The 13965-nt window shown below is 36.1% G+C and overlaps 1 protein-coding gene across 1 annotated transcript in view; it reads left to right on the top strand.

Moving 5' to 3' along the window:
* Positions 1-11856, top strand: part of LOC148951810 (uncharacterized) — a 48017-nt gene extending 36161 nt beyond the window's left edge. The window contains exons 3-4 of the mRNA XM_089089343.1: positions 4107-4294; positions 10590-11856. Of these exons, the coding sequence (XP_088945469.1) occupies positions 4107-4294; positions 10590-11354 (953 nt within the window). The 3' untranslated portion in view covers positions 11355-11856. The remainder of the gene's footprint in view (positions 1-4106; positions 4295-10589) is intronic.
* Positions 11857-13965: the final 2109 nt, after the last annotated feature.

Here is a 13965-nt window from a genome sequence, read left to right on the forward strand (position 1 = left end):
ACAGTGCCACATTCTTTACCGTTTTTTCTTTTACTATGTCTGTTTTGCCCACCCTTGAAGCCAAGCAAGTTGCAAGCCTATTAGACAAAAATTGGAGCTATTTCATGTGTGATTAATTGATTTCTTTTTTAAAATTTTGGTCTTCGTTGATATTTTCTTGTCCCTCTCTACATGCCTTATAATTCTTCACAATTCTTCATTTGGGTCAGAAGAAAGATCACGGATGCGTTTTTTTTTTCAGGGGTGATTGTATTGACCCAGTGGTCCTAGCTTATCGCGAGAGGGCTAATTCAAACGGAATTTAAAAGTTCTAGCACGCTTTTTAAGTGACAAAAAGCTGGAGGGTAACTAGGGCCCCTCCCACGCTCATTTTTTCCTCAAAGTCACCCGATCTAAATTTTGAGATAGCCATTTTGTTTAGCATAGTCGAAATATCTAATAACTATGTCTTTGAGGATGACTTAATTCCCCACAATCCCCGAAGGAAGGGCTGCAAGTTGTGAACCTTTGCCCATTGTTTACATATAGGCCAAGTATTGGTTATTGGGAAGTATACAGATGTTTTCAGGGGGATTTTTTCTGGTGGGAGGGGGTCGGGGGGGGGGGTTACGTGGGAGCACCTTTCCATGGACGAATTTTTCATGGGGGAAGAAAATTTTCCATGAAGAATATCCGGCATTATTTAAAAAACGATCAAAAATTAAATTAGAAAAAACAAGTTTTTTCAATTGAAAGTAAGGAGCAACATTAAAAATTAAAACGAACAGAAGTTATTAGTATATGAGAGGGTTCGCCCCCTCGTCAATACTTCGCTCTTCATGCCAAAGTTTTTTTTAGTTTTTTCATAAGAGCTGTTTATCCTAATTAAACGGCCTTTGTAATTCAGGGATCATTCTTAAAGAATTGGAACAAGATTGAACTTTAGCGTAAAGAGCGAGGTGTTGACGAGGGAGTGAACCCACTCGTATACGTAATAATTTCTGTTCGTTTTAAGTTTTAATGTTGCTTCTTATTTTCAGTTGAAAAATCTTGTTCTTTTATTCAATATAAAATGAAGCGGCTCGAAAACAGTACAGTTTGGCCTTTTTTCTGGGCTCAATATTGGGGAATTCACGGCCATATATAGTTTTTCTTTACATTAAGGTCTGCAGGATCCAGGACGAGTGTAAGTTTCAAACTGATTAGAGACAGAAGGGGTTTGGGCTAGTTTTGGGCCCTCTTATGCTCCGCTTCCCAGCAAGAACTTGAGCTTCCGTTGGCAAAAGAACGATCTCTGAAAGTTTTACGCCAATTAGGGAGAGAATGTCAGACGTGCATGTCTTGTCGACTGCAAAACCTATTTGTGAAAAATGGTCAATTTGGAGAATCTATGGCTTGGGCTTACATGGGTGAAAACCAGCCATGGAGGCATACTTGTTGGACGTCTAAACTATTCGGAAAAAATGACTATTTTGAAATTGTGACCCTATGCCATTGGGGTTACGGGGACACCCGGGGAGTAGTAGTAAGTAACGGATGTCTCTCGTTCACTTTCAGTCCTTGAAAATGTTACTAGAACTTTTAATTTCCAATAAAATAAGCCCCTTCCCAAGTTCCTACGACAAACCTCTCCTAATGGACACATAGTCTACAGCCCTCTTAGAGTGACTGAAAAGCAAATAATGCTTGAGAGACACTACACTCTTTACTTAGTCAACTGCATATGTGTCGACTCTGATATAAGAACTAAAGAAGGAAAAACAGACTTTAAATTTCAATGCCGTTCTTTTTTAATAGTGTTTCGTTTTATTGTTTTTAGCTTTTGTTCAGAAAAAGCGAAAAATAATTTTTTTGTTTTATAGGAAAACAATTTTTTTTGCAGCAACAGAAAGAATAATTGGGGATGTCTTTAAAAATGGGTGTAAAATAGCCATAAAGACTAATAAATTAGCTACGCATAGTGTCTTTTGATTTAGCTCTGATTTAGCTCTATCCTTTTCCTCAAGTCATAATTCTCAACATCCAATTGCTCACCCTCCCCGTCAATATTCCTTGAAAGTTTCAACTTAATACCCCAAACTGTTCTCAAGATATTGATAACAGTTGACAAAAAAATTTTCATTTATTAACACGTTTTTCACTTATTAACACAATTTTTCATTTATTTAAATCTGACTTTTCTTACTTTAGCTTCTTGAATATTACTAAGTAAAGAGTGATATGTCATTCATGTTGTTGCTTCAACATATAACTAATCATTTTCACTAGGCCACTTCGTATGGAAGGAGTTGATGTAGAAACTATGGAAGGGGTTCATCCAATTGGAAAAGTTTTGTTAATAGAAAGAAAATCCTTTTTTTTTTTAAACAGGACAATGGGTATTAAGGTGAAACTTTCAAGATATGTTGAAGATAATGTTGAACTACATTATTGCAACGCATTAATAATTATTATCAATGAATTATCTATTGATTTTTTTTCATCAGGCCACTTGATATGGAAGGAGTTCGAAAGGAGCCCCATAGGTTAGAGATTGACACATTTACTGCCCTATTTAAAAGTAAACGATAATGGGAGGGCAGCTAGCCCCCTCCCACGCCGTTTAGATGCCATCCCCCCAAAGACCTCAGAACAAAATTTCTGAGAACTCTTTTTTTCAAAATAGTTGAAAGGTCCAATAACTACGCCTCTTAGGATAACATGTCCCCCTGGAGCCCTTGGGGTAAGGTCTGTAAGTTGCGCAAGTTGTCCGCTATTTTTATATAAGTTTTGTTGTTGGTAAGGTGTTGGTGGGGGGGGGGGCATGTTTGATTCTGATTGTTGTTTGAAATGATTATTGATCCTGAGTATCCAAAAAGGCTAAAGGTTCTAATTTGGTTGGTTTTTGGCTGTTTCCCCTTGATACTCCACAATCGTGTAAGGATATGCCCTTATGTTTGTTGCAGTATCACTAAAGAAAGCAGTTACTTTTCATTTCTTGTTTGTTTTCCTTTTCTAATATTGAAATTTTATAACCTTTTTTTTGTCAAATCCTGATTCTCAATCTTATTATATAGAAAATAATCGTATTTCGGGCCCGACTCCATTCCAGACATTGCGGCTACTTCATGCAGTGAGTAAACTTGGTTTTACAGTGGCATTGGTAAATGACGGGGCATGTTAGATGGCGATAGAACAGACACGCGTTGAAGTCGATCAGTCGATCAGTTGCCTTTTCTCTGTAGCTCTCAATAAATGAGCAGTATTGTCTTTTTATCAAGCGCCCATTTTTCCCAATGAAAGTATAGAAAAATGCCAAAAAGCGACAATCAGGAGGGTGCCAAAACTTGTTAAACTTTAGGACTACTCAGGATTGATATTTGATGTTCAGAGTTCTTTTATTGAACAATAAATTATCAAAAGAAGCACATACACCCTCCCCACACCTCCGCCCTCCGAAAGGCACCATGGTCAAGAAAACAGGGAAGAAGGAGAACCAAAAAATCATATGAATCGTAAAATAATCCGTAGCCTATATTTCACTAATAACTTTAGGACGATTCAAGAAACCAAACCGCAACACTCGCATCTTTAAAATGATATGAATCTGACCATCACAGGCTAACCCTCAGCCAACAATCCCGTCCAAAACATAATTTTAATAATTAAAATACACCACAAATATATCAACAATAATAATAATAAATAAAAAAGTCTACAATTCACTATTAAACTTAATTTTTAAAGTCCCAAACGAATGACTACCTCGTGCCGCTGCTGGTAGCAAATACCGGACTTAACTCGGAACGAACGCATCGCGTAGAGGTAATTCTTACATCAGTAGCATTTCGAAGGGCAATTGACGAAAACTTAGAAACAAACAGTGGACTCTTGAAAACAACTAGCAGTTGCCCGTGGACTAAAAAAAAGCAAAATATGCACAAGATACGAAATAAACAGACCAAGGATTTAGAAGAAGCTTGACTTAAGAAAAATTCGTCTCTTTAATAATTTTTCTGACCCTCCCGCGGACAGAAGAAAGCGAACGTGTAGAAAACGGAAAGGTAGACATCCATATTAGCGGACATCAAGAAACACACATTTGAAAATGATTTGCTGTTGCTTTAATTCTTAATTTACTGTTTCAGGCTCTGTTTCCGATACGATATTGAAATACTTAAAAAAAGCTGATAAAGTCGTGCTGGGGATAGTCAAAGGGAAACAGAAGTGCACAGACGTCCTCAAGAAAGTGCATCGCACGCTCAAATTCAAGTCCAAGACGAAGAGCTCCAGGGAGGTCTGGTTAAGCTACGTCAAAAACAAACCAACGATATCGGTAAGTACTACTACTACTACTACTAACAACTCACCGCAGCACCAAGCCGCCTGAGGCCAACACAGCTACGCATGCTCCTCGCTCTCTGGTCAGGAGCCAAGCTTTTTCTTCTTATGTACCTATACTAATTATGTTGTACAACAAGCTGAGGTCAGGGTTTCAATCCTTTCCTCTGCATTGTCCCTTATTGGTGCACATGGAGGTATCGCTTGCAGCGCTTTCACAGTACATTCGATTGTTGCAGCACAACGAGTTCAATGGAGGATTAGGTTTAAGTCTGGAAGATCTTTTTAAATGTAAAACGGATAGCTGACACTCTTCAATCATGGATAAATATACAGCCTACTATATTTACATATATATGTCATAACATATAATGACAATGTAATAAAGTGGGTTGTATATTTCTTCAATAGGGGTTGGAGGTAAAGTGAAACAATGCGCCTTAAAAAATGAGACAAGCAAGTATTTGTGGTTGTTTTAAAGTAGTTCTTGAAATTCTAGGGTTCCCTTTAAATGGTCCCCTGGTCTTGAGTATTACCGATTTATTTCTTCTTTTTCTTTACATTAGCTATTTATGGATTATATAATGTCCATAGTAATTTATGAAAGTCTCCTATATGATAGTAGAACAAGGGCGTATCCAGGATTTTTGTTCCGGGTGTTGGGAAAAACTTTCTAAAACGCATCAAAAATCTGTTTTTATGTTAATCTGCATTTATGTTACTTTTCTACGATTCGAACAAAAATTTTTTTTGAGGGGAGGGGGTAAATCTCGTATCCCCCCCCCTCCTGCATACGGCCTAGGCAGAGTTCCAAACTTTTCTTGTAAGTCTACCCTGTTTTGTCTCACGGCTCGTGGATCGAGTTGAAACTCATGGGATTTTTTTGGGGGGGGGGAGAGAGGGGCTAGTTAAAGGAGACTTTGAGTTTCTTATTGTTTATCTATGCCTCATCGCTTACCAGCACATTATCTTTTTCTGCTTTTTTTAGTTGTAGTAGCCTCTCAAACGTAGAAGTGTATGGTCAGAGGCAGGGACGTTAGTTTGCTCCACCTGAAGGGAAAGTCTAGGGAGACTTGTTATGTATCAGATAAAAACAATATTTACGTGCACTCAATATTATAAAGAAGACTCCTTAATGCACAGGGGTAAATGTTACTGGAAAAATAAATTCGAAAAAATAAATAAAAATGGCTTACTCTTGCGAGGAAGAACCTTTTTAAAGGTGTCCTTAGTGCTTCAACACTGGAAAATGACATAAATCATAAAAAATCGGCCTCAAATTCATCAGCTGTAGCTTATGCTTTGGTTTCTTAATTTTTTTTTTTTTAAGGAGACTTTTGTCAGGAAACAACGACCAAGCTTCCAGCTTCGCTCATTTCAAGCCCAGTTTAGCCCGTACTATTGACCTGAGAGTGACAGTTTCCAGACTATTTATTTTGTCCGTCTTCACATTTTTGACAATTTTAAAAACACGCTGGACCAAATCATTCGAAAAGGGCAAGATTAATAAGTAATGCGTAACACCTGAAACACGAGAAAAACAAAAAGCACCAGTAGTTGTTTTTATGTCGGCTGCTAGGAGCCAAAACTCAACCATCTTACTTTGTGGAAAGTCCCTTGCAAACACTGGTCTTCACTCATTCAACAACCTTCCTTGAGTCCTATTCTGGTAGTTGGTGCACTTTCAAGAACCTCAACAGTTAAGAAATAAATGAGGAAAAAAGGGAAAAATGGATACCAGTCTAGTTTATGTTCTTCGCTAAACTTAAGGCAAATATTTTGTGATTGGTCTTCTGAAGGAAACATGCTTAACACTCTTGTTTTTTCGGTTCTTCTTTCGTCAGAGTCGATTCAATTTACAGGTACACTCGTTAAAACAGGAGAGACGCATTGGCAGAATGCAGGGGAAATACATAATTTGGGCTATATATTTGCACGTTAGCGGGGTTAGGGGTAAAGTATAGTGGAGATGCAGTCAAAATATGTTAGCTACAATTATTCTCCATATAATCAAGTAAGAATTTTTTCTTAACCTGTTTTCTTCTCAGTAGGCCCTATTCTAGGTCCTTTACCGCAAGTTCCCTTTAGATGTGGTCAACCTCAACATTTTTATCATTGTCCCTCCCCCAAAGAATAGAAATGTATTCTCCTTCCCTACATTTTCATGATATAGTCATTTTGTTCAACATAGTTCAAAGTTCAAATATCTTTGAACACTATATATTTATATAAATATACGACCCTACATAGTCCCTGGAGATAGGGCTGCACACTGTATCGGTATCGGGCGTATTTATATCACGCGTATCGGTGTGAGCGTATTGTTATCGCATGTATCTAAACAGATTTTTAATAGCTAATATAAAATATACTGCTCATATCTACATGAGTGGCATAATTTCGTCAAAATCCTCAGGGGGGGGGGGGCAAAGCTGGATCCAATTTTCCCAAATCAAGTGAAATTGATAGTGAAAACTGAACAATGAGCCATATATTACCATAGAGACAAACAGATACTAAAGAAAACTGACCTGTTTCTCTGGATGCTTGAATTATGAAGGCTTATTTTAGTTTTGACAAGATTTTTTTGCAGAAACTAAATTCCAGCGGGGGGGCAAAATGAGGTCTGGGGGGGGGGGTAAACCTGGGTCTGGAGGGGGCAGTTGCCTCCCCATGGCATGGTGCGTATTCCGCGCTGCATCACCGCAGCGGTGAAATCGCAGAATCTGTTCACATCAAAAAAATTAGAAAGGCAAAAAATTTAAATTTGAGAAATGCTGGCGATTCCATTCAACCATACACTCGGTATTCTTTTGATGTTATGAAGAAGAAGAAACAGAGTAAGCTAAAAAAAAATTCAAATATTTGCTTTTAACTGATCTAAAAATATCTCAAGGTTAAAAGACAAACTAAAAAATAGACAATAAACAGTTTGTTTCCATTGAATCAGTTGTATTCGAGCTGTGAGTTTTTTTTTTATATTATTATTTTTATTATTATTATTATTTTTTTTTTTTTATACCAAGATATGATCTATTTATGAAACAAACGAAGTATATTAGCTGGAAAAAAAAGGAAAGAGCAGTCCAAAATTTGCCATGAAGTCAGTGAGGCACAGCCCGTAAATTTTTGAAGTGATTTTTAACAGGAAAAAATTTAAGAAATGAGACCCCGAATACGGTGTGAGCCGAAAACTAAACCAAAATTAGATTTTTTCAAGTTACAGAATCTGTAAATTCCAGAATTTTCAAAATTCACCTGGATCTTTGCAGTTGATCACTTTCTGCATCTGAGTCACTAAATTCACTTTTTTGAATCAAGTTTGTCTACATGATCCCTGACATAAGAGATTGCATCTTCCCCCTGACTGTTGCCCAGCTACAATTCATTGTCTATACCTACATAGCCTAGGCTATTAAAGCAAAATTATCAAATCAAGAGTTGTATTTGTCAAAGAAAGGGTCGAAACATAGAATGGTAAAACAGATATCTCCCCCATTCCTTTCGGCGGATTGTAAGCTTTGGTCAGACTTTGGTGGATAGCTTGCTGTTGAAACAGTTCAGTGCACTGTTCAACACATCCTTACTAGAAATTCGTCTCTCTCGAGATCTCCTCCCAAGCCTTCTGAATTAAATTGGATCTTTTATGCTTAGGATGACTTTTGTCATATATTATTTGATTAAATTTAACAGCTATATTGATCCTTTCAATTGCTTCCATGTTCTTTTCTTCAGCAACCCGCAAGTGTTTTAACCGCACGCGTTGGATTTTTTCAACGAGCAAGTCTTGCAGAGAGCCGCAAGGATGAACAGCAAGACGCATACTTTCCTCCACAAAACCCAATCCGCAGCGGTTTTCTGCATATTTGTGCTCTGTATGCACCAAGGTCGTATCCAGGAGGGGAGGAAGTTTGAACCCCCCCCCCCCCCGAAAGGTTTGTCCGACTCATAAAAACGTAACACTAATAAATACAAACAAATCTTTTATGTGTTTTTTGATTTTTTTTGTACCCCCACCTCCCCCCCCCCCCGAAAAAAGTCCTGGATACGGCCCTGGTGTGAACATAAGGTTGGACAGGATTACCCCGGACATTACGTTCGTAATTTTTAGGTTTTATACTAAAAGTTCCTGTTTGGTTTGCGACCTAAAAATATTACGTTTGCTTTACGTCTTTGAAAAATCTACAAGTGGCTCATTTTCAGAGCAATTTATCTTTCCCCGTGAAAAAAATCAATAATTTCCGGTCTAGTCACATTGTCAGTACGAACATTTGTTCACTTCAGTATATGAAGCTTAAAGGTAATATTCTCATTCGTTGCATTGGATGTCGAGACTCGAGCGTGAGAAATCTAAGAGTAGAAATGTGTATTAAAATTCGTAGATAGCAAAATTCAGGTGAGAAATTCAGATCAATTTTGATAGGCGTGCACTATATATATGTACAAATGATTTTATTTTAACTGGACATTTAGGAAAATACTTCTCACATTGGGGAACAATACAAATTATTGTGTATAAATGAATATTCTATATATTTTTATTTACTCATTTTTCGATGGTTTGAAATTTTTTCCAGACTAAAACTTAATTTGCATCAGATTAGAGTTGAAGCTGTTCGTGCCTCATGCCAGTTAAACTAAGTTCACACCTTGAACTAAGTTTATTTGTCAATAGAGAATGAGCAAGTGACGCCGCTCCAAGAATTTTTGCTGGTGCGTTTGTTTCGAAAGCGGACTTTTAGGAATTCTTTCTAAAACCAGCTTTTAAAAAAAAAGAAAATTTTGAATGCATGTCTGGAAAGCTTTAACAGAAAGCTTAGCCTACAACTTTTAAATTGAAATTCTTTTGAAATTTTAAACAATTGTTTTCTACCTGTTTTTATCAAGCGAAAAGATCTCGCTCTATGATTTTCTCTGGGGATGCCTGCTTGAAAGGGAAATGTTCCGAATTACTTCTAAAGGTAGCTTGAAAAAAAATGATTTTTTTGAAGAATAAATGCAAATTATGGCAACATAAATTAGGAAGCGGATTCTACATGTCAGCGCATCAAAAGGAAGCATAAGATTTGCCGGATGGCCAGACAAATTTTTTTACCCTACAAGTATTTTTGGTACTTATTTATAATCCGGTAGTCACGCGAGAAAGAGCGCTTTGAAATTTTAAAGATCCCTTATAAAAACGGGTTTTCGCTGCCTTGTGAGTTATTGCTCACTCCGTGACAAACGTTTAAACTTTAGTTTTTTGGGGTTGAAAGGACAAAAAAAGGTACATATGTTAGGTTAGGTTACGTATTTAATATATGCCATGCTTTACCCCCATCCCACCCCTAATGTGCAAATACATAGCCTAAATTTGTTTCTGAACAATTATATTTTCATCCTATTTTGTTTTATTTTATTAGCATTAACGAAACTTCACTTCTCGCTTGACTACCGGATTCTAAATAAGTACCGTATTTTTTTAACTTTCGTTGGTTCTAGGAATACGCTGAGTCAATCAAAGAACTTAACATAGCCATTGGCTGAACATGGGTTGAAACCAGATTCTAAACCGGTTTTAGAAAAACAAGAGTTTTTGAATGCTTACAATTGTTTAATAAAAATTCTTTCGAAAGGAGAAACAGATTTTTTCTGAATTTCTATTGTCAGGCGAAAACAAGTCACTCTACGAATTTCTGTGGGATATCTGTTAGAAAGTGAAATTTTCAATTTTTTTTAAAACAAATTGAATTTTTTTTTAAATAAATAAAATTAAGGCAAAATAAATACGAAGCGTATTTTTCATACGATTGCATTAATAGGAAGCATATTTACTTTAAAAAAAGAATTAGCCGAATGGTTATACAAATTTTTTTTATCCTGAACGTAGTTTTGAACTTACATACATTCCAGGAATATGTTGAGCCAATGAACGAACTTGCCATAATCTACTGGCCTAAGGGGGCTGGAACCAGATTCAAATTCAGTTTTAGAAAAAAAATTGAATGCATACTATTATTTAATCAAAATTCTTTCAAAATGAAAAACAGTTTGTTTCTACATTCTTTTGTCAATCAAAAACAAGTCGCTCTACGAATATACATTGGAATGTCTATTCGAATGTGAAATTTTCTTAATTGTTTCAAAAATAACTTAAAAAAATAAACAAAATCAAGAAAAAATAAATATGAAGCGTACTTAACATACCAGTGCATCAAAAGGAAACGTGTTTATTTTATTTTCATTTTTCTGTCGGTTAAATAAATTTCTTCAACCCTGATAATGCTTTTTCCAACTCTCCTTCATTCCAGGAATATGCCGAGTCGATGAAAGAACTTGCCATAATCCACTGGCCGAAGGGGGTTGAACCAGCGAGTGATCGCCACGTATGGATTATTCAGAAAACAAAAATGTACTTCGACACAATCGAACAAGTGAGACTGTCTGAACGCCAAGATTTGTTAGCCATAATAAATAATGTTGCCGAGAGTGCTTTCTTGTACGAACCTCTTCCCAAAATGGAGAGAAATCTCAACTGCCTCGATGTTGGGTCGTGTTATAACCCGCTTGCCAATGTGCCTTTCTTCGACGTACTGGCTATTGATATTGGCCCTGGTGATGTATCTGTGAAGAAGTGTGATTTTATTACAGTTGAAATAGGTGATGAACTGCTAATTGAAGACAATGCTGTTAAAAAATTGCCAAAAGAGTCTTTTGATGTTATTGTATGCTCTTTATTCCTTGATTTTGTTCCTAGTAAGCTTCTGCGGAAAGAATGTGTCGAAAAAGTCTCAAAACTAGTCAAAAACGAGGGAATTGTTTTTGTTGTTTGTCCCTGTTCTTTTAACCCTTCTTTAAAAAGCTCTAAAATGATTGAAAATTGGCAGCTAGCTTTTGGACTCCTTGGTTTCTCAGTTTTGTACACCGAAAAAACGGCTTGCTTTCAATATACGGCCTATAGGAAAGTCCCAATTGAAGGGGATACATGGGAAGAATTTATAATCAAAAGTCTCAATAAGGGAACAGCAGTGGTCGAAATTGAGCATTTACTAGCAACTCCCATGGATGATAATTAGATGGATACTCCTAATTGAACAAAATCACACGTTGCATAGGGGAATATTTGTATTTCATGTTGCGCTCAGATTTATAGGGAAATTATATGTAAATGAACCCTGACTTGGACGGGAAGGAATAGTGAACGTTTATAGAAAATATAGAAAATTCAGTTATGGCTCAAATGAAAGCTCGAATGTAGCGTAACTCACATTCCAGCTTTGGTGATGCGACATTCTTCTGTTTAATCGGGGTTTATAATTCATCTTAAACAGAACAACCTGGATCGATTGGTCTAATCTGTTTTGCCGTGCCTCATTGTATTCTCAAGATATTTTGAGTTTTTTAAAAAATGTTTTATTTCTCCTTTCCTTGTTAGGTTATCTTGAATACCTTGAATTGAGAGACCTTGAAAGATTGGTTTAGTCTATTTTGCCGTGCCTTAGTGTATTCTCAAGATGTTTAGACGTTTGACAAAAAAGAGAATATATAATTAAAAAACAACCAAAAAAATGAGGGTTATTTTCGGCTAGTTGACACAAAGGAACGAAAAGCAAAAGTAGACATTTCGGCAAGGATCTCCGCCAAACCGTCCTCGACTTGGCAGAAAAAAAACTAAATTTCTGAAGGGAACTGTAACAGAGCAGAAGAAACACTATGCTTCTTCTGCTCACGGTTCATGGTGCTTACGGTTCACTTCAAAAGGTTATTTTTTTTAGCACTGAGTATCGCGTGGCAGAGGCTCTTACCGAAATATCTGCTTTTGTCTTTTCGCTCCTTTGTGTCTCCTGGCTGAAAACAACCCTCGTTTTCTTGTTTGTTTTTTATTTTGATTATATATTTTATTTTATTTTGTCAAACGTAATGTATAGCCATATAATCTTAGAGCGTATTTACGTCAAGGTATTTCTTCTAAATACCTTCTAAGCCCGTTTTCTTCTAAGAGCCCGTTTTCTTCTAAGCTGTGATATTTCTCCTTTCCTCCTAACCTCAATGAGATTTAAACTGGGGGTTTTAATACCAAAATCACCTCTGCTATATTTTGAGCATCTTAAAAAAATTGAATATTCTAACTAGTTATCACTAATTATTCTAAAAAAAACTTAACGAATTTTTTAGTATACTCTTCTGAAAAAATAATATTGCGTAACATATTGCCTTTAGAATTACTGCAGTTGACTTAGCAATAAAATAAACTGTCATATAAAAATCGAAAATCCAGGTGCCTGGAAAATCCTATTCCAACTTCTATTGGCATCCAGCCTCGAGACGTATCCAGCCCCCCCCCCCCAAATTCTTTCTTTTCTTGAACTTCTGGGCATTTCTTATTTAATTTAACGAATAAAATTGGCTTTTTACCCCTCACCCCAATTTTTATTATTAATGCCACCCCCCTTCTTTTCTCCCAAACATTCCTAGGTATATGTGTGATCCAGCCATCCGGGATTGCAACCAGCCGATACACTGCCAAATAGGATTGATTGGGAAACTTAATGTCAAATATTCGGCTTCAGTATTAATTCAGGGCTTGTGTTGTCTGTAGAACAAGCCAATTTTGCGACAAGCCTATAACTTTAAATTGCATCGAACGGCCTAGATGCCTATATAACTGGATTCTTTAGTTTGAGACCTATTCATTCATCAAGCAAAAAAAAAATACAAAAATAAAATATAATTCAGTCAATAGATATGTTGAATCTCAGTTGTCGAATAATGGCAATATGTTCATCTTACGTCGAAATTTTAAAACGCAGCACCACAGGAAACTTGGATCCGGAGGTGGTAGTTGCTCCCCTGTCCCATAGCAAATTACGCCTCTGGTTTGCGCAAAAAGTCTCTTTGAGGCCTAATAATTCCCCAAATCTAAACAACAGCTCTTCTATGAGAGGTCGTCTCAGTCACTTTCATTTTCAGCCTCTTCTGTTGGTTTTACTCTTCGGGTATTATTATTATTGTTTACTCTATTATTTTTATTATATCATTTTGTTGGTAAAATTGTCTTATATTGATTTATCCCGCGTTCAATATGGCTTATTGCAATAACAGCCAATGAAAACCATTGTATTTCCAAGAGAATGTTTTTCATTGGGTGTCAGTAGTAAAAATAAATTTAAATAGGCTGTATTGTTGGTTGTAGCTATTTAAAGTTGAACAGTTAGACAATTTCAAAAATATTATAGTGCCATATATTTCCTGGGTGAGATTATAATTATCAAAGAAAGGAATTGACTGTATGAATGTTCATCAAAGACTGGATTTGCCATCTAAGCTTTACCCCAAGAGTTAGGGGTAGTTTAGCTGATTTTAGATTTACAAAGTACAATAAATTTGTATAAAAATTCGTATAGATAATAATTATTTATTCTTATTTTAATTCATAGCCAATGAATTAAAATTAGTCATGTCAAAACGAATTCATCAGGAGCTAATTTTTTTTTCTAAATATTAAATAGATGGCTCTATAGTATCTGTAGCGGAAAATTTTAACTTCTGGTTTTCACAGGGGAAATATAAAAGTTACTTTCGCCAGTTGCAATACAAATGAATCTTTTTTTTTTTTTTTAAATTGTAAATTTAGATCTCTACTGTTGTACTTTTTGAGAAAATGTCAAACCGTATAATGGTCATCAC

This window comes from Artemia sp. Qi Xiang Cuo, chromosome 5 (genome assembly GCF_049724085.1).
Source record: "Artemia sp. Qi Xiang Cuo chromosome 5, ASM4972408v1, whole genome shotgun sequence".
NCBI classification, from domain to species: domain Eukaryota; kingdom Metazoa; phylum Arthropoda; class Branchiopoda; order Anostraca; family Artemiidae; genus Artemia; species Artemia sp. Qi Xiang Cuo.